The sequence below is a fragment of the Oxyura jamaicensis genome, chromosome 1 (genome assembly GCF_011077185.1).
Source record: "Oxyura jamaicensis isolate SHBP4307 breed ruddy duck chromosome 1, BPBGC_Ojam_1.0, whole genome shotgun sequence".
Classification (NCBI taxonomy): Eukaryota; Metazoa; Chordata; class Aves; order Anseriformes; family Anatidae; genus Oxyura; species Oxyura jamaicensis.
In genome coordinates this window covers 52256767-52276255 of record NC_048893.1, presented here as the reverse complement: position 1 = coordinate 52276255, position 19489 = coordinate 52256767, and the positions used below count along the sequence as shown (strand labels likewise).

At 42.4% G+C, this 19489-nt stretch overlaps 1 protein-coding gene across 1 annotated transcript; it reads right to left on the bottom strand.

The window, feature by feature from the left end:
- Positions 1–223: 223 nt before the first annotated feature.
- On the bottom strand, positions 224–19120 carry SLC25A17 (solute carrier family 25 member 17). Its single transcript, XM_035338626.1, has 9 exons — positions 18958–19120; positions 15443–15503; positions 14437–14503; positions 11301–11452; positions 8064–8180; positions 6774–6919; positions 5487–5582; positions 1309–1391; positions 224–836 (listed from the first exon to the last, which is right to left on the bottom strand). Exons 1-9 carry the CDS (start codon positions 19093–19095, stop codon positions 689–691), a joined length of 1008 nt encoding a protein of 335 aa, XP_035194517.1. The 5' UTR covers positions 19096–19120; the 3' UTR covers positions 224–688.
- Positions 19121–19489: the final 369 nt, after the last annotated feature.

The following is a 19489-nucleotide window of genomic DNA, read 5'->3' as shown; positions in this document are numbered from 1 at the left end:
GCGTGAGGTACTCAGTTTGAGAAAGCAGGAGGCTATGCTCCCCCTGTCTAACCAGCATCCACACCAATAATTTGCTAGGTGGATTCTAGAAGGCACCAAGCCTACTCACGGCTATCATACACTCTAGCAGTACAGAAATATCACCACCAGGTATTTGGGAGAACATCCCAGCATCCCGTGCCACAAACAAGTATTTGAAGTTGAAAGAAAAAGTGTCAAATACCTTGCTCTTCATTATTTTAATGAATCACAAATCAAGTGACAAAAACAGAGCGTGAGGAGAATAACATGAAACCAGCCCCACCAGCTGTTGACAAAAGGTAAAGACAGAATAATAGTTGAGGATAATTCAAGGGAAAACAAGAAAGTTAAGCATCATAGGAGATACTCATTCTCACCAAGAACATCAGCCAAATCATATGGCAATTAAAATTTCATTTCAAGTGTTTGAGTAAGGTCTCTGCTTTGTTTCTTAACACAGTGAGTCCACAGAAGAGCAGGGATTGGGCTGTCCCCACAGTCATGGCAACCAGTCCTACAGAACGTATTCTACATTTCTCCAAATAATGGAGATGGCTAAAAAGAAAACAGAAATAAAGAGAAAGTGAGGACCCTTTACTACCCCGTGTGGTCTCAGAAATGGAATGTGTCTTTCCAGAGCCCCAAATCTTTGGCATAGGTTCCTTTTTCAATATCTGCGTGAATGCTTTAATCCCATGACCGTGAAGGTTGCAGCAGTCAGTTTCTCATACACCAGAATCATAAGAGCAGCAGTAAGGACTGTCTGCAGGAGCTTTGCTTCAAGGCCTTTGTAGAGCCCCATTAATCCAAATCGCCTAAAAATAAAATAAAATAATAAAAATTAAAAAACAAAAAACAAAACAAAACAAAACAAAAAAAAAACAAAAACAAACAAAAAAAACGTGTAAATAGCTTTCTGTAAGTAAATTGGTACGCTAGACAGAATTCATACAAGTTAGCGACAACTGTAAGAATCTTAAATTCATTCCTGATCTCAAGTCACAGTTATGCTTAGAAGTATTTTAAAGAGAAAATTCTAGAAGAAACTCGCTTCTTCTTAACATCAGAAGTGAATGAATACGTATCCTTGATACCAAGTCCTGTTGAGATATTTAAGAAAATTTGTTTTTGTGTACTTCTACAGTATATTACCAAAAACAAACAAACAAAAAAACCACAGAGAACAGGATGACTCAAATGGCAAAAAGAAACGAGAGTCAGATCCAGCAAGAGTTTCAACATATTAGTAATATCCAAGTCTTCTATATCGTGTTCGAGAAAGCTCACCTCACTCTCTCCCGAAGAAGGTAAAAAACATTTTTAAGACTGCCTAGTGTTCGGTTCTCTGGGTTCAGCCTATGGCGTCCAAACTGGAAAAAGAGGAAGAAATGACATTTTGTTATACTATTTCCTCACATTACTAGCCAGAGAACCCAATACAAAGGTAAGAAACTGAAAAGCCTATCCTAAACTTCTTTTAACATTTTTTAGGCTGTACTAGCACAATTAGAGATTAAGTGAGGCCAAAGCTCAGGTTACTCAGCTTCACCCAGCAAGCATTAAAGCATTATGTGCTACAATAAAATCTATTTTTTTTAAGATGGATCCTAAGAAAGTGTTATATACAGCCATACTGGCTGTCTTTCTGTTGTTCTGCAGGAGAAGTTTTCAGGATCTCAAGACCTGAGTCTGCAGAGTCTTAGTACAGATATGAAATTTGAAGCAGGTTCCTTCTGGCTTGTTCAGCTTGCATTTAATAAAAATTCAAAGCTTCATGCATCTGCAAACCATTATTTCATTGAGATTGCAAAGGCGAACCCAAAATTCATTTGCCCATCACCAGTCTTTGAGGAAAACACCTGGCCTGAATACTTCTCTTTTACTCAGCATGTTTGCATATCCCCAAACTGTTTTTAAGCAAGCATGACAGCTGTGGCTGTAATTCTACGTCTCAGGGTTAAGCTGGCAGTTTCAGCAGCTCCTTCTCTGTCACTCATTGAAACTCTTACCTGGTACAGGTCAATAGCACTGTCAGCAAGCTGTAGCCATGAATTATTAATATGCAGTGGTTGTCACACTTGTATTTATGCACAAATAGCTTTTGAGGTCTGTGTTATAGCTCTGTTCTACAAAAGGTGAACTGGGATGAGTCTTACTCAGGCAACTGCTGATTCTTAGGTTTCAGAAATTTCCACTGACAGCACGTAGAGTATACAAGCAGATTTCGATAAGTTGCAAGGAATAAGAAAATGCCAGAAAATTTACATACGGCCCTTTGCTTAATGTCCTGAGATACAGCAGCAACAGAACACCATTGGAAATCACCCTTTGCTACGCAAATACATGCTCATCAGCAACTAACTGATTTGATATTGATAAATCAAGGTTAAGGACTTTTTTCAAAGACTGACAGCTGTCTGTTCCCTCTCCCCCCCCCAAATGCTAACTAGGTTCCAGGCTGCAATGCCAGTCACTGCCCAAGTTACTCATAGGTTTCCAAACAACATCAGGATTAGGTGTTTTCTTCTCATCACTTCTCCGCCATGAAATTACTCTGTTGTACTGCAAGCAAAGCTTCAGCAGAGGAAAAAGAAGTTCATTTCTCCCTAGAATGTCAATACTTCATCAATTACTGGGGAAGATTTCCCAAAGGGGCTAGCATTCTCTACACTAAAGACATTAGGCATGAGTTTTAAAGGGAAATTTTGCAATACAGGATGACTAAGAACATGAACCGTATTGTTATTTCCCAAGTGGGGATTTAACCTATCCACTGTTTACTGACAAGCTAAAGTAGTAGTTTCACTGCATAAGGAGTAACAGCAGTGCCATGTATTTTTAATGACTGGACGGGAGATCGATGTACCAAACAGCAAGGCCGGAAGATGCCTAGCGCTATCAATTACACATGGTAACTGCTCATTATATGGAAACGAGGAAGAGAGCTCTTCCAGGAGGTGGAAAGCAAAGGTGTAGAGACTTCACTGCAAAGAACCCTAATGACTTTGAAAGAACAGTAACACCAGTAAGTTTAGAGACGTTTAAGATTAAAAAGAAAAAAGCCCCGTACTTCTATTTTGAGGACAGAACTTAATTTTGATGTACAAGTTTTTATGAATTTTATCAGGCTTTTATTAGTGTAACGCTGAAAAATTGTTTCAAAAACCCAACTACGCAAAGTATACTTCTTGTAGAATGTTATTTCTGAAAATACCAAAACTTTGTTCATAAACCTTTTTTTTTTTGAACATCACTTAGTCTGAGTGGTATCAGCAAATAAAACAATGCCAGCTTTAAAACAGAAAATAAAGTATGAAGTAGCGCAAGCTGGAACTGGGCAGCACAGGTACTGCAGATGTATCTGAAGTGACAGATGCATGTTTGCACTGTTCTCACTAAAACTGATCAGGGTTTCTGGCTATCACTTCTTTTACAGAGCAAAGGGGAAGACGTTACCTGTAGTAACTGTGGAACTAAAGCTGGAATCCTTGTATTTCCCATCATCACAGGGAAAGGATTGGCTGGCACAAACAAGTAGTGCCCAGGCCCCTTTATTCCACTGTGGGCCACTGTGAGAAACATCCCCCACCACCAGGACACTGACGGTTAGGCTGTGCTCTACCAGAAAGGCAACTCATTACTGCTTGGGCAAGGCAGCAGTAACCTAGCTGACTGAGGGCGAGGTGAGCAATAAGCAGCAGCTGGTTATTGCATTAAACCATCAGCACAACTTATCAGGGCTGCCTTAATTTTAAAGGACGCTGCCACCAGAAGCCTGAAGGATTTTGTTCTGAAAGTCAGTAGGAGCCAAATATAACATGAAGTAATCATCACAGGATTGTAGCTACTTCTACTACGTCCATGGAAAGGAGCGAGGGTTAAAGCTGTTCACATACCCCGTGGAAACTGTAGCGCTGTGCAATGCTAAAGCTAACAGAGAGCACTTGCACTTTCCTGCCAGTTCTCCTTGATGGCAGCAGCAAACACATCACAAATTAAAAACAGACCAATGCTGCAACTTATCCAAACAAAGCTAAATTTACTTAAACGTTTTCTGTACCTATCACTTCAGTAATAAAAGTCTGCATTACTAGTTTAACTCCTGAGACGTGCCCAGTCTCTTAAAACAGGTTAAGACATTGAATGAGGGCACCGGCTCAGCAGATAATCAAAAACTGAGAGAATTTCAGAAAACAGTGACTGCTGACAAAATTTAATTTCTAACACATGGATGCCATGGTGTGCACCAGCAGGGTGGTGAAGCAGAAAGGAACAGAAACAGATAAAAGCTGTGCAGACACAAAAGGTTTCACCTAGCAACTTTTCAGGATAGCAACAACACACAGTAAATCTATTCAACTCCCTTTGATTTGAAATATAGCACCCAAACTTTTTACAGGCTACGCAAAATCAAAATTTAGTCTGGTCAAATTAGAGAGAAGATTAAAACTAAACTACTGGAAAATTGGCAAGAAAAAACACTTTCTTTTTTTTGTGATGAGCAACTAATAACAAAAGTCCCCTATTAGAGAAGCCTGCAAAGTGATACGTTTAAGATGGAGGGCTCACTTTCAAGAATTCAGCTACCTCTCCAAATTTACACAGGCTTTAAAACATTCGTATGGCCTTACCATACATGCAAGTTAGAGCTTCTCCTTCCTAGGAAAATAGTGTCATACTTCACTTGGAAACATTTATTAACGCTTAATGGTTATGTAATTAACAAGAAAAATATATAAAGTAGATTTGACAAACATAGAAATTAAACTACAATGCTTGGTCAGGTTCACACAGTGCCCTTCCCCTTTGTTCTGTTACAGTATTAGTACAATATGAGCGCATACTGAAGCTGGTAGCATTATCCAGCACACATACAAATTGCAAGTGAGAATAAGTGCAAGTGTTTCCATTACCACTACAATTAGCTTACAAGGCTGGGCAAGTGGTTAAAGGTATTATTTATGAGGGAGGTCAGCTTCCACATCACATTCCAGAATCACATTCTGGCTATTGACAAGGTCAGGCCAGAATAAAACTAAACCTACGATGAGAACTTTTTTTGGATTTACCCTAAGTCATCTGGAAACAAACTGGGCGTCGAGGATTTAATTTTAATTTCCTACTTTGACACATTTTCTATTTATATTCAAAGAAGTAAAATTACACTCTTCAGTGCCTAGAAGCAGGATGGTGCATCAGCTTCTGGGAGATGCTGTACTGACAGTGTTATGGCATCAGTCCTCCTAGCCTGTTGAAACAAATTGCTTTAGTAATGCCAGGTTCTGTTAGAATGCATCAGGAGGGCATCCAAGAAAAGAGGTGTCCTTGCCAATGACCTGCATCACCCAAAGGGACTCCCAAAAATAGGGGTTCATAAACACAAAGAACAAGAAGACACACGAACAGGCCTTGCAATATACAGAACAAGTCAGAGGCAGTTACCCTGGAATAAAACGAGCACTTACCCGCAGAATCGACTGCACTGTCTGCAGAGGGTAAGTGAGGGTGGTGGCAACTGCTTTGGCTATTGCACCAATGACAAAAACATCCAAAGCCGTGAGCTGTTCAATATATAAAGAGCACAAGGCACCACATTAGTCAGTTACCTGTATGTGTCTGGGGATTCTGTACTGTTACCTGCTACTGGGGTAACCAAGTATGTTTGACATAAAAATTCCATGAAGCATTTGGGTTTTCTTGTTTTTAAGAGTCAAAACTATAGTCCAACCAAGGTACTTTCCTACAACTAAAGTACACTTTCAATTTTTACCTGCTCACAAGCTTTTGGGTTTCTCATTTGCTCACTGTAACTAGATTACTGAAATACAGTGGAGATAATGCCAGCTAAATCAAGCCTAAAGCACTGAGAGTAGACATAAGATAAGGGAAGTGTCATTAAAACACGTCATCATCTCCCAATTATTTCAGGCTTTGCAATATTTAAACTAAGTCACACAACACACACTTGTGGAAAGGTGACAGATTGAAAGACCTTGAGCATGATTCTATAATCCTGAGACACAACCACTATGCTATCTGGCAGAATTTTAGTCTTGATGACACAGGCTAAAAATCTCACTCCCCTGTTAGCTAAGAACACCTGTTGGGACCCCATTCCCCACCTCCAAAACCCACAATGTTCCATGATGCACCAAATAGATTGTTATAGCAAACTATGTTATATCCAAACTACGACAGCCTGTTTCAGTGTAACAACGCAACAGCTCACCTCAGCGTGAATTAATCACTGAAAATTAGCAGATGCCCATTATCAGAACACTTATTAAATTGCCAAAATATGTTGATTCCAATCAGAAGTGTATGCAATCAATATACTTGATTTACTGGAGATAGGGTTACAGGGGGAGTGTAAGTACCTACTTATAAAGCAGATACATTAGAATTTAAACCCCCCTAATTTAAATCAAGAGCTGCAAACGATTCTAAACAGATGTGAACAAGAGGTGCAGTTTTATTTTTAAAGGAAGAGGAATTCATCGTATTAATAAATTCCTGAAGGATGTGCAAGATTCACAGCTCATTTGGCATCGTAATCGTGTACCTTTAGCAAAGATAAGTTAAGCTAAGTTTGAAAAAAAACAAACAAAAGCACACACAAAATACTGACACCTCAAAAACCCAAAAACCAAAATCAAACCTACATTTCTCAATTTCCTGATGTAATTAAAACATGTCAAAGAACCTGCCTTATAACAAAGAACGTCCATCACCTGGCCTCAAAACATACTTACTTCCACCTGTCTTTTCAAAAGCTTCCGTTTAAAGCCTTCATAAAACATGAACTGTATAGCGGGATTGAAGACCAGCAGCAAAGAGGGAAATGTACCATTCCATAAAGCTAAGACTCCTTCATCTCGAATTATCTGATGAAAGGCATCTGAGAAGAAAGATGGAAAAAATCTTTAGAGTTTTGAATACAAAATTCTGAAATATAGAAGATGGGTAAAGTTACATTTAAAGGCTGATATTCAAACTGTATAAAAATCCACTGCAGTCTTCTGTGTGACACTTTTCATCTTCCATTCTAATCTAACCCAGAAGGTAAAAACAGTGATAAAGAAGGTATCCTCACACCACCACTGATGTGAATAAAGCTTGCTTCCCATGCAGATGCCCTGCTCTTTTTAGTCCAAGCTCAGAATCACTATTACTTTTCTTAACCCTCTTCAAGACTGCATTTTAATTTTTAAAATTTTTATTATTATTTTTAAAGACAACCTGAATGTGTGGGTGGTTAAGAGACGACGGTCAGTAAAATTCTAATTTGCAAATTGTCTGTCCAAAGGCAGACTCCCAGCTACCACATCACTGGGCTCACTACTACTCCAGGATTTCTATAAGATTATCTGGACCTTTGCAAAAGGTCTTTGGGTCGCAAACTGCCACCTCTGATGGTAATTAAGAGTTTGTAAAGCCCAGTTTCCTGTCAAACTCAATGACTACAAATTGATAGTGAAGCACAGAGATTCCACAACAAAATCTGTTGTACAAATAAAAGTCTTTGATCTTCAGAGTCATTGATACCCTATTTAATTTAAGTAACTTCTCTTTGGTTAATCACAGAATCACAGAATTTTCTAGGTTGGAAGAGACCTCAAGATCATCAAGTCCAACCTCTGACCTAACACTAACAGTCCCCACTAAACCATATCCCTAAGCTCTACATCTAAACGTCTTTTAAAGACCTCCAGGGATGGTGACTCCACCACTTCCCTGGGCAGCCCGTTCCAGTGTCTAACAACCCTTTCGGTAAAGAAGTTCTTCCTAAGATCCAACCTAAAACTCCCCTGGCACAACTTAAGCCCATTCCCCCTCGTCCTGTCACCAGGCACGTGGGAGAATAGACCAACCCCCACCTCGCTACAGCCTCCCTTGAGGTACCTGTAGAGAGCGATAAGGTCACCCCTGAGCCTCCTTTTCTCCAGGCTGAACAAGCCCAGCTCCCTCAGCCGCTCCTTGTAAGACTTGTTCTCCAGGCCCCTCACCAGCTTCGTAGCCCTTCTCTGACAACAGATGCTTACCTATTATGCCTTTATAATTGGTTGGTACAATGTCTTCATTTCTAAATTTTGCTCCCTGCAGCTTCAGCCGTGTGTTCACTACCCAAAGAGGAGTAGTCAAGAGTACGTTCGCTACACCTAATGCAAACACAGGACAAAGAAAATCAGCAAGAACCGGAAGACTGCAAAGGTGTTCTTATCCCCTCTTACCCTAATTCACACATTACCGATATTACCGTTAGGAAGAGAGGAAAAAAATAGCATATAGTAAAAGTGAGTTACTGATTTGTAATCTGCTACTTCAGGTACCCCCTCCTTGATCTTGTTGTGAATTAGGCAAGCAGCAGACTGCACGCAGCAGGAAGATAATCTTCTACTCCTCCCCATAACTAAAAATAACCCACCAAATATGAGCACACTGAAGGAATCTAAAGTGAACTTGCTACTTTGCTGCGTAGTACCTCGCATTGGAACACGAGGTACTCTACTTGTTCATGCCCTACTTCACTCCATGACGTAGAGGAGGCTGCCTGCCTACTTTCAAAAAGAAAACACAAAGTGATAAGGGTGGAAGGACTATTCTAGGAGGTCCCTTTGTTTGGAGACTGAGTTACAGACCAAATTATTCCGTTATATTGACATGAACACACTACATCACTATCAAGAACAGTAAACCTGAAAAAGGTGAAACTTTACTACCTATGTTATGTCTGGTTTTTGTTGTTGTTGCTGTTTTTGCTTTGTAGGTAAAGAGGGTTCAGAAAAACAGAATATAAGCATAACTGTCACAGAATGGTTGAGCTTGGAAGGGACCTCTGAAGGTTATTCTGCGCCAATGCCCCTGCTCAAGCAGAGATACCCAGAGCTGGCTGCTCAGGACCACACCCAGGCAGCTTTTGAAGATCTCCAAGGAGGGAGCCTCTACAACCTCTCTGGGCACCTTGTACCACTGCTCCATCACCTGCACAGTGAAAAAGTGTTCACTGATGTTGAGAGGAAACCTCCTGTGTTCCACTTTGTGCCCACTGCCTCATGTCCTGGCACGGGATACCACTGACAAGAGCCTGGCTCCATCCTCTCTGCACCCCCTCCTTCAGGTACTTATAGACACAGGTAAGACTCCCCTCAGCATCCTCCACTCCAGGCTGAACAGTCCCAGCTCTCTCAGCCTTCCCTCACAGGAGAGATGCTCCAGGCCCTTCATCACCTTTCTGACTCTTTGCTGGACAGCTGCTCCTCCTGGTTTTGTGTCACCTGGGAACATGCTGAGAGCACACTTTGCTCCATTATCTAGACAACCTCACTGCCTGTCCATCCAGACCACACATCAGCAGGATGCCTAGGAGGATCTTACAGGAACAGAAACTGAAACTATGCCTCAGCGTCCTTCATCAGGACTATATACAGCTCTCAGGTTTTGAGCAACATCCAGCACCATAAAAGTCAAGCTACATTAATCTGCTTTAACCAAAGTCAGCATGATTCCACTATGGAACAAAGGGTTAAAACCCAACAGGTTAGAGTCCAATCTACTTGTAGTTTTTCATGCTGACTCTGTAAAAGGTGAAGTCATAAACTTTATTTTCTAGACTGGAAAGGAAATGGTTTGGACTTACTTCTTTGTTTATTTTTGTTCTTTTTTTTTCCCCTCTTGGTATTTATCCAATCCATATTTGCTACCAGTAGAAGGAATGAGAGTTGGGTACGGAGAATGAGCGAACACCATTACTGGATTCTTTCATTTTACACCAGATATTATTCCATAGGGATATCCACTACTGATGTTGAAGACAATCTAGTCATTTAACTGACAAGCTATCAGCCTAATTCCTGCAGCCTTTGATCTAGAATGATTTTTGAAAGCTTACTCCACTGATAAAGACAACTTAGCCATTTCCTTCCTTACTTTCCCCCAACTACCCGCCTATCAACTGCACTAACACTGGAGGTACAAGGAACTAGCTAAAAATAAACAAAAAGCCCCCCCTAATTTGCAGGTTTTTCAGTATGATCACAGGAGTAATTGCTCCTGCAGAACAGTACTGGCAAACACAGGTACACAGTGGTAATTTTTCATGCTGGATTTCCTAGAAAAGTAACTAGTGTTGTCATTTCTTCAAAGCCGCTGTAGTGTCCACATGAGAGGAAGGGATAAAAAAAGAACAGATAGTTCCTCCTGTACACGCACGTATCTGTGGACTTACTGTGCCTTTCAGGTCACCCAGAAAGAAATCTAGAAACTGGCCTCCAAATCCTTATTTTAACAACTTTTACATCCTAATCAAAAATATTTTAGAATTGTCATATATCCTTCCCTCTGAAAAAAAAACAACAAAATATAACAAAACTTACCTCTCCCTGCTACTTCTCTTTAAGACCTACAAGATGATACCTAGATGCTGTGCTAAACAATACCCCAGGCACAAATAAAATAGAAGGGTGAAACAGCACCATGCTTTCTGCCAGAACTGACAACAGGAACAGCTTATGCACATGCTTATCATGAGGTGGGGAGGACATAGAAGAGCAACGAGAGCTGTACAACAAAGCAGGTCTGCATATAGGGGCTGCCTATCATGACAAGCTGGGACAGAGTTAATTTTCTTCACAGAGGCTCACACAATGCTGTGTTTTGGATTTTTATGAAAATACTGGTGTTAATGCACTGAAGTTTTCAGTTGTTACAAAGCAGTGTTCACACTGAGCCACGGACTTCGCTGTTTCTTGTGCTGCCTGCTCACAAGGAGGCCAGGGGTGCAGCAGGAGCTGGGAGGGGACACAGCCAGGACAGCTGGCCCAGGCTGACCAAAGGGATATTCCATGCCATGCAGCACCATGCTCAGCAATAAAGCTGGGGTAAAGAAGGAGACAGGGAGGCATGTTTGGCGTGATGGCATTTGTCTTCCCAAGAAACCATTCTGCGTGCTGAGCCCTGCTTTCCTGGAAGTGGCTGAGCACCTGCCTGCTGATGGGAAGTAGTAAATTAATTCCTTGTTAGGCTTTGCTTACACTTGCAGCTTTTGTGGTAGCAGTCTTTATCTCAACACGTGAGTTCTCACACTTTTACCTCCTCAATTCTCTCCCCTATCCTACCTGGGGAGAGTGGATGATTGAGTGGCTGTGTGGTGCTGAGCTGTCTGCTTGGGCTAAACACAGGAGCAGGCACTGAGCATGACGTCCAATGGACTTCATAACAGGAGAATGTTCATTAAAAATATCAATTTCATCAGAACATGTATTTTCCGTATATTCCATTACCTGCAACAACCCCAAGAACCAAGTCTTTTCCAGTGGTTGAATGCTGACCTTTGACCCAGAGAGCTTTAAGACTATTAAACGTATAGAAATAAACAAAATTGGAGCAGCACAGGCTGGAGATAACAGGGAACCATCCTCGATATGGTGCCAGCCTGATGGAAAGAAAAAGGTCAAAGTAAGGAAAAAGTCATGGTAAGGAACAGCAAAGCATGTATGTGATCAGGTTGATTTTACACGCTGATGGTCCCAGAGATGCAACACGGTATACAACGTACAATACTAACTAGGTATGTCTTTATCATTAATGGTCACAAACCATACTAAAATCCTGATTATACCACAAGAATTAAGCCATTAAGCACTTACAAGGTCAAGACCAGTTCTATTGAAAAGGAGCTGTAAAGGTAGAATACATTTACACTGATGAGTTCAGTGCTCACTCATGCTAGAAGTATTACCACCATATTTGCTCTCGATCAACATCCAGTAATGAGCTTCAAACATTTAGGGCACAAATATACTCGAAGTATATACGTTAACATACCAACTGATACAGTCAGTTCAAGTCTCATATTGAAATGCGTACTTAGACACCAAGAAATAACTCTCGTTGTCAGTCCAATACAAAAGATAACGTAGTAAGGAGATGCTCACTTCTCCAAGGGCAGAAGATAACACTTCACATAGCTGGGGAAGTGGGGAGGGCAAAAAAATGAAATAAAGAAAAAAATTATGAACACTACGCCTTCAATATAAAAACAAACTAACAAAAAAATAGAGCAAGAAAGAAAAAACGTGTCTGGGTTCCTCCGTTAAATTTAAAGATGTAAGACTAATTACTGAAATGAATATATTCACCAAGGAGATTTTTCCTAAGGATTAAACCCTGGGGCATGACGTATGCAGGTGGGAGGAATTCCTAATAAGCACCTTGCAGTAAAGTCTAGAGCAAATCAGTCAGGTAAGTGAGGAAAAAAACACATTACCTGATTAAATTTAACTAAATCACAGATGAAAAAGTGAATAGGCAAGCCTACCCTTACAATTCAGAGTAATTTTTCAGATGCTGTCAATAGCTGTCATTGTTTGTATATCTTGATTTAAGAATGATCTAACAGCTGATTAGCAAAGCTCCCTTCTCTGACAGGCCTGATGAGCCTGTAAGTACAGGGACACCTCAGCAACTGACCTGCATCCCCAGCACATCCTACAATACATCCCAAAAGGACAGCAATATGCATCTTCATTGGAGCTGCAGAGGCCAGGTAGTGAAGAGCAGAAGAAATCTCCTCAAAGAAGAGCCGCTATGATTACTGCTTGTTAGCATTCATGGAAATACGGGGAATATGAAAAAAAAAAAAGAGGATCCCCAAAATGGAGACCGCAAAGGCTGCAAGGCTGGTAAATGCAGCATCTGAGTGTTCTTGTGATGCAAACACCAGGTTTTCATCCTTAGATGCTTCAAGCTATTCTCTCTCAAATGTAGCTGGGGATATACCACATTATCGGGACTGCTTCTGAAGTTACAGGCGTCGCTGATTATACAGCTATGGTTAGAAACTAACTGTGCATACTGTTAGTCATCAGTAGAAGTAGAACAGTTTTTGCATCACTTATTTCTTCTGTGCTGGAAAAGAAAGGAAGAAACACCCTCTGTGGACCATGTCTTTTAAATGTGAGCCTTAGTTTGGTTTTCCTTGGTTTATTAAGAGTTATTTTTGATGATTTTCAAACAAAACATCTTGCAGTACAAAACTGAGACAAAAAGCATGATTTTGCCGTTTCAAGTTGTCAGTGTTAGTATCGGTCATTCACAAGCAAGTATTTCTGAACACAAAAACTAATTTTGTGTTCTGAAGAGCAACTTTGAGATGAACTCAGTGTACGCTAGCAAACACCCTTCGTATCACCCAGAAAAGAATGAAAGTGCAGGGAAGAAAGCAAAGCTGCTTGATGAACTTCTGCAGAAGACAAAGTCCATTAGCTAAAAACCTATTTGCTCTACATCACATCTAGATGAGAAAAGCACTCTCAGAAAAACACACTATGAGACAAGACTCCACAAACTAATGCCAACAGCATTACGTTGATCTCACCTTGCACTGCTTTGTTTGCTTTGTTGTTGTTGTTTGTTTTGCTGGTTGGTTTCAGGTTGGTGTGTGTGTTACTCCAGACATCCCTAAAACTAGTTTAGTTCATTCATTGCTTATCCACGTCTTCCAAGGATCTTTGGAAGAAAACAATGCTCCCTTCTTGCCAGAATTACTGACTTTTGTTTCACAGGAAAAAGAGGATGCCCACTTCTGCAGTCTCTCCAATTCCCAATTTCTTAATTGAAGCTTAGTTGCCATCCTTATGTGACAAATATAATGTAGAAATGTGAACAGGAGTGCACTGACTGACTGACAGGTTCTCGTGCATACAACTGCCAATTGCTTAAGTTCAAAGGTGTCAAAAAATTATTGGCCAAGCTAAACTTTTGTCAGCTTTAAAAGTCCTGGAAGTTCTACTGCACTTAAGTGAATCCCTAGAACTCTTAAGAAAATATTGTAATGAGGACACACGTACAACTATTTTTCAACCCAGTACAGACGGTGAGCAAATACTGCAACACAACATTGCTGAAAGTTAAATACTTTTCCATAGACCTTGAATCTCATTAGCACAAAGAATCCCTTGTTTCTTTCCGTGTGCTTAGGAGAAGAAACTTCCAACTGGGAAACCTGTCCCAGTTCTCCCGTTCAAAGTGGCTCAGCTGCCTGACAGTTTCATCCTGGTTATGAGAAATGGACACACCCAAGAATTAGGACAGACAAAGCTGGTTTATCAGGTACACGAAGGTACATTTGTGTACAAGCCTGCCTTTCCGAAGAGACACAGCCACCTTGCTAATGGAGGCACAGTTACATTGCTAAACAGCTTGATTGCATAATGTACTCAAGAAAGTTAATCCAAATTAACTGAAGATGAACACATCGGATTACGCAAGTCATATCACTTATGTGGGGACACTTTGAATTAAAGGAAAAATCTGTCCACACAGATACAGGCCAACTATTCCACTTTAAAAAGAAAATTCAAATTAGTTCTAGAGCTTGCCTACGTTAATACTAGAGGAAAAGTAATAGTTACTCACAAGCCTTCTTCTTTGATTATTTCCAGTAGGACTGCTGGTGTTGTCTTCGACTTCCTTTTCTCATCAACTGGAAAACAGAAGAATTGAATTTTTAGATTATTCTGATTTTTAGTACTCGTTTTCAATTCTTATCCTCCCTACTCTGAACATACCCCAGAACAGCATACTTCTTCTTCCTTGCAGGGGACACACACTCTCCGTTTCTGCAGAAATTCCAAAAAGCACATCCCTACTCTCACTGCAGGTAAGAGACTAGGGCTGGGCAGCATATCTGCTCTCACCATCATTCCTTGCACTCCAGAGCAGCTCTACAAGCAGAGCCATCTCTTGCAGTTAATCTGCAAATAGCTAAGCCTTAGCAAAACACTGTCTTCCCCTGTGTTGAAAGCTGTTGAAGAGCCGTATGGCACCAACTTCTCAACCACTTACTTCTGACCACCTGGCTGATGATCTCCCTCTGGTTCTTAATTAACACTTTAATCGCTGTCCTAAAGTGTTTGGTGATTCTGTAACTTTTGATTAGGAGATAGATCATTAGAACAAAGTCTGTACTCTGAATTTTTGTAAAATCAGTCAGATGATTCTGCTTCAAGTTCTGTCCCTGTATTTTCCCTTTAATCCATTCTCAGGAGTAATTCTGGACTAGTTTTTTGTGATACTGCCCCTGCGGTGTGAAGTGTTCTCAGCAGCCAAAACCACCACCACCACCCCACGAATGTAATACTGCGTAATCTCACATCTTTCTTTTCTCAGTATAAGACAACCATTTAGAAACCAAATCTGGCCACAGATCACACGGGCTTTCCAGCTAATTAAAAGGTTGCCCAATACTTTCAAAAGGGAGAATTACCTTCGGCTGGAAAAATGGTGTTAGTGATTTAAAGGTGTTGCACAAGGCAGATTCTTGGTCATGCAAGATAGGTCCCCCTGCAACTGCCCTTACAAATGCCCAAGAGAAGAAAACTGAAACACCACAGCACAAAGAAACTCGAGTTTTGACACTTACCCTGAAGTCTAAGCCTAGCTGTGTCCAAAGGAAAAAATACCGTCATTGCCGTCACACTGCCCTGAAAAACAAAATAAACTGGCTAAATAGTGCATCAGCTGTTTATTCAAATGCCTGACAAACTCTCTGGAAGCCCTCTGCTTCTCACCTAGAAACTTGTGTACTAAGCTTAAAGAGGGGATAAACTCCACGTATAAGAACATTAAAATGAAGTGATGTTTAGGTTCCAGGTTTGCAAACAAGTTTTTTCACTTGCAAATTATTAGATCAAGCTAAAACTAAAACCATTAGAAGCTTTTTGTCCAAAGAGAAAGTTTTTGAAGTATGTGAGCAGATAAAGCGAGCATCGGAAGACAAACATCACGCTTTCTCTAACTCTCATAGCCTCTGTGCTCTGTTTCTGGTGAAGGGGAAAGAATGACACAAGCAATTGCTGTCTTACAGTAACATTGCTTTGACTTAAGAAGAAAAATAAAACAAAACACTTGCTCATTTTAAAAAAAGAAAGATAGTGTAATTATTTCAGGACTTACTCTAGCATCATACTAAATTTCAGTTTAGGCAATTAAGACCCACCTACCAAGTAGTTCTCCGTTAATATTGCACAGCTTTTGGAAAAGATATCCAACTCGGAACCTGGCTTGGTGCAAACTTGTTAACGCTCTTCAGTAATACTAAATGCATTAAGCAGCTGCTAAAGCCGTGGGGCTCTTTCATTAGTAGCCATACAGAATTAAGTGGTGGGAAGGTCCCACTACACAGCCTCTAAAGGTTCCAGCCTTCCCCTGCTCTGACCCTTGTTTCCAGTACCCTGCTGCTCCAGCGTAACTGGGTGCATTTTATCCTGCTTCCCTCTTCTCCAAGTGAGATTCAGCCTGAATCCTGCTCTCAGGGCAACTCACCACACAGCCACATAAACACGTGCTCAAATCAGAAAGCAGAAATGGGGAAGATGGGGTAGAGGCAGACAGGACAAATGGTAGGCACGAGGTATGGGCTTCTTAAAACCGGCTTAAAATGTACACGAAGCTACAGCTCAACAGAATGTCATGAGATAACCCGGCTGATTAACAGATCATGGCCAACAAAAGATAATTTGTACCCTCTCCCTCCTCCTTTAGCTAAATTGAAGAAGATAAACTGAGAGAAGCAGAGTTATTTCCCTCCTGGCTTTGTAAACATAGCTCAGCGGACTGAAGGACGCTAGAAGCATCACACGGAGGGGACAGGATCTCATGGCTAGGAGTCAGGGAAGGGCAGAAATGAGCAGGACCAGCCCTTTTCCCAGCAGGAGATCCTCTTGAGATGGGCTCAGATACCTTACTGAATCACACCTGAGACCGACAGGGAAAGTAACTCATTGCTGCTTGCGGGTATGTGCAATAAAGCGTACAACCTTGTGCTGCTGAACGGGGATAAGGCTTCACATCTGCTTTCCCACCACCTTCCTGATGGTGCCAAAGCTAGGTCGTTTGCCAACTCAAGCCACGTTATCACTGAATAATCTCCAGGACAGGTACAAACTGGCTGAAGCAATCCCAGCCCTTGGTAAACTTACTTGCATCCCTGCCACCTCCATTCTGGTGGCATAACTATTTGGGCAGCTACGCGATGATGCAGCCAAGGAAGCTAATCTGGCCAAAGAAGCACTTTTTCGCTAGGCTGCTTTTTCAGTCGGATCAGTTCCCTGATCAGCATCACCACAGCACCACGCAAACAAGTGGCGGTGACCAAGAGGTGGCAATGAGTGGCCAGAACAAGTTGCCTGAGGTGACTTTGCTGCCATGAAGGTCTGCATGATCACACCCAAAAGTTTGCTGGTTTAAAACTAATAATAATAATAATAAAAGTAAAATGTTGTCAACCAACATTCAGAGCTGCTTAATTACTGCCATAATACTTCTATAAAATTGCCATTCCCATAGCTTTTGAGACATGAAGGTTGCTTTACAACTACACGCAGAGACAAAAAATACCTATACAATCAACGTCAACATGAAATCAAGCTGGTTTTTTTTTTTCTGCTCACAATATGAATTTAATTAGTCTCAGACTTGACTAGGTAGCCTAGAAGATATATGAACTTTCACCAAATTAGAAGAGAAACAAAAGTGATGGTGTTGTGATCTGACATGTTCTTCTGATTCATGACTTCAGCACAGTTCAGTTTTTTTTTTTTTTAATTCTTGCATCACATCCCCATTCCATGCGCCCCCAGCGTGCCTTATGCTAATTTAAGCAGAAGGTGAGACAACATCAGAACAGCTCGTAACTGCATCAAAGATCTTGACAAAATTCGCGTATTGCTGCAGTAAACAGGAGTCTCGAGGTGGATGTATACATCTCGATTTTAACAAAATAAAAAGCAAGGTATCCAGCATAAGACAGTTAAAAAAAAGAAAAAAGAAGCTGCCCTGATTTAGGAAAAAGGTCTTGCCCTGGAGCTCTAACGTGCATGTGAGTATCGGTAACAGTAGGTAGAAGCCACAAGGGAACAGGAGTCCAAGAGGTCCAAAAAGTTCCATCCTCCTTCACCACCAAATCACTGCAGCTCAGGTATAAGTATCTTCAAATGCAACAGGGAAACCTCATGAACTTACCATCAGCAAGGGAGCTGAGGTACCATTTTACCCTGCTTTAAATTTACGGCTAGGTTTATAAATTCAGCTCATATCACAGGCTCCAAAGAGGAGCACAGCCTGATGACAGGGCTCTGTATACAAGAGCAAGACGCTAACGGTGTGGGCTAGGAAGCAATACCACCTTCTGTGCAAGCCAGCAAAAGGAGAGCACGTAGCGTTTCTGTAAGGAGCTCCTTTGGGAGCTCCTTTCGCAAAACTGGAAACAAAACCCCCATTAGCTCAGCTGCTTCAAGAAGCAGACCTAAAACACCTGGAAGAGCAGACAACAATCCCGTATTTATTTACGATAAAGACCAAACGACCTTAGGTGTCTTCTTTTGCTTTCCCTGGCAGGCCAGTTTATAAGCAGCTTCTATTGCTCAGTCACGTTCAGCGCCCTTCATCCCACACAGGCGCTGCAAGCCACCCTCAGGACGCAGGTTAGACCAAGTTCTGCCCGCCGTGGAGGGTCAGCAATCGCGCCGACAGGCGTTGTCGCCAGCCTGGGACAACCCAAAGCTTGCTTGAAACCCATCGCCACGTCTCCTCCGAGCGCCGCACCGCATACAACGCTGGGTCTGCGGGAAGGACGGGCAGGCGTGCAGCAGGGCACGGGGCCCACCGAACTAAACGCTACTCCTGCATTTCCAGGCGTCGCCCACAAAACGCGGCGCAATGACCCATACAGACCTAACCTAGGCTGCTGAACCCCTCGGTCTGTGTTTCAGTTAATGCGTTTGCACTCCCCAAGCCGCCACCGTTCCCGTGTACCGGTGAAGCCACCTCACAACACAACTCCCACTCCACACCGGCGAAGCGCTTCCCGTCCCCCCCCTCCCGCAAGGCTCACGTTTCCCTAAAATCCCCCCCTCAGCACCGCCCGCCCCCGCTCACCACGGCCCCGGACACGGCATGGACCAGGCTCTCGTACGAGGCGACGGAGGACATGGCCGCGGCTGCGGCGGGCTCCCGCTGCGAGGCGGTGCCGGCGGGGATCGCAGAGGTCCCCACGGCCACCCCCGGCCCCGCCATGGCGCCCGCCCCCCCGGTCCCCGCCGCCGGGCAGGGCCCGTCCCTCCGGCCGCTTCCGCGCATGCGCCGCGCCTCAGCCGCCGGGCGGGAGCCGGGCGCTGAGGGGATTTTAGGGATTTTATTTTATTTTATTAATTTTATTATTTTTTTTTTCTCGGTGCCTCACGGAGGCTGTCAGAATGAGTATATGCCCAGTCACCGCCCTGCTTCTCCTGCCTGCCGTGCCGTTTCTCCCGAGCCCGCCGCAGCGCTGCATTGCGTTCAGCTCACGCCTGGCTGTGGGGGCCGGGGAGGGAAGGAGGAGAGCGGCGAGAGGGGGGCTTCGACTGTGGTGGCTGGCTCAGAGCCCCCTCTTAACCTGCTGCCTGGAGGAAATAAGGGCATGCCACGCTTT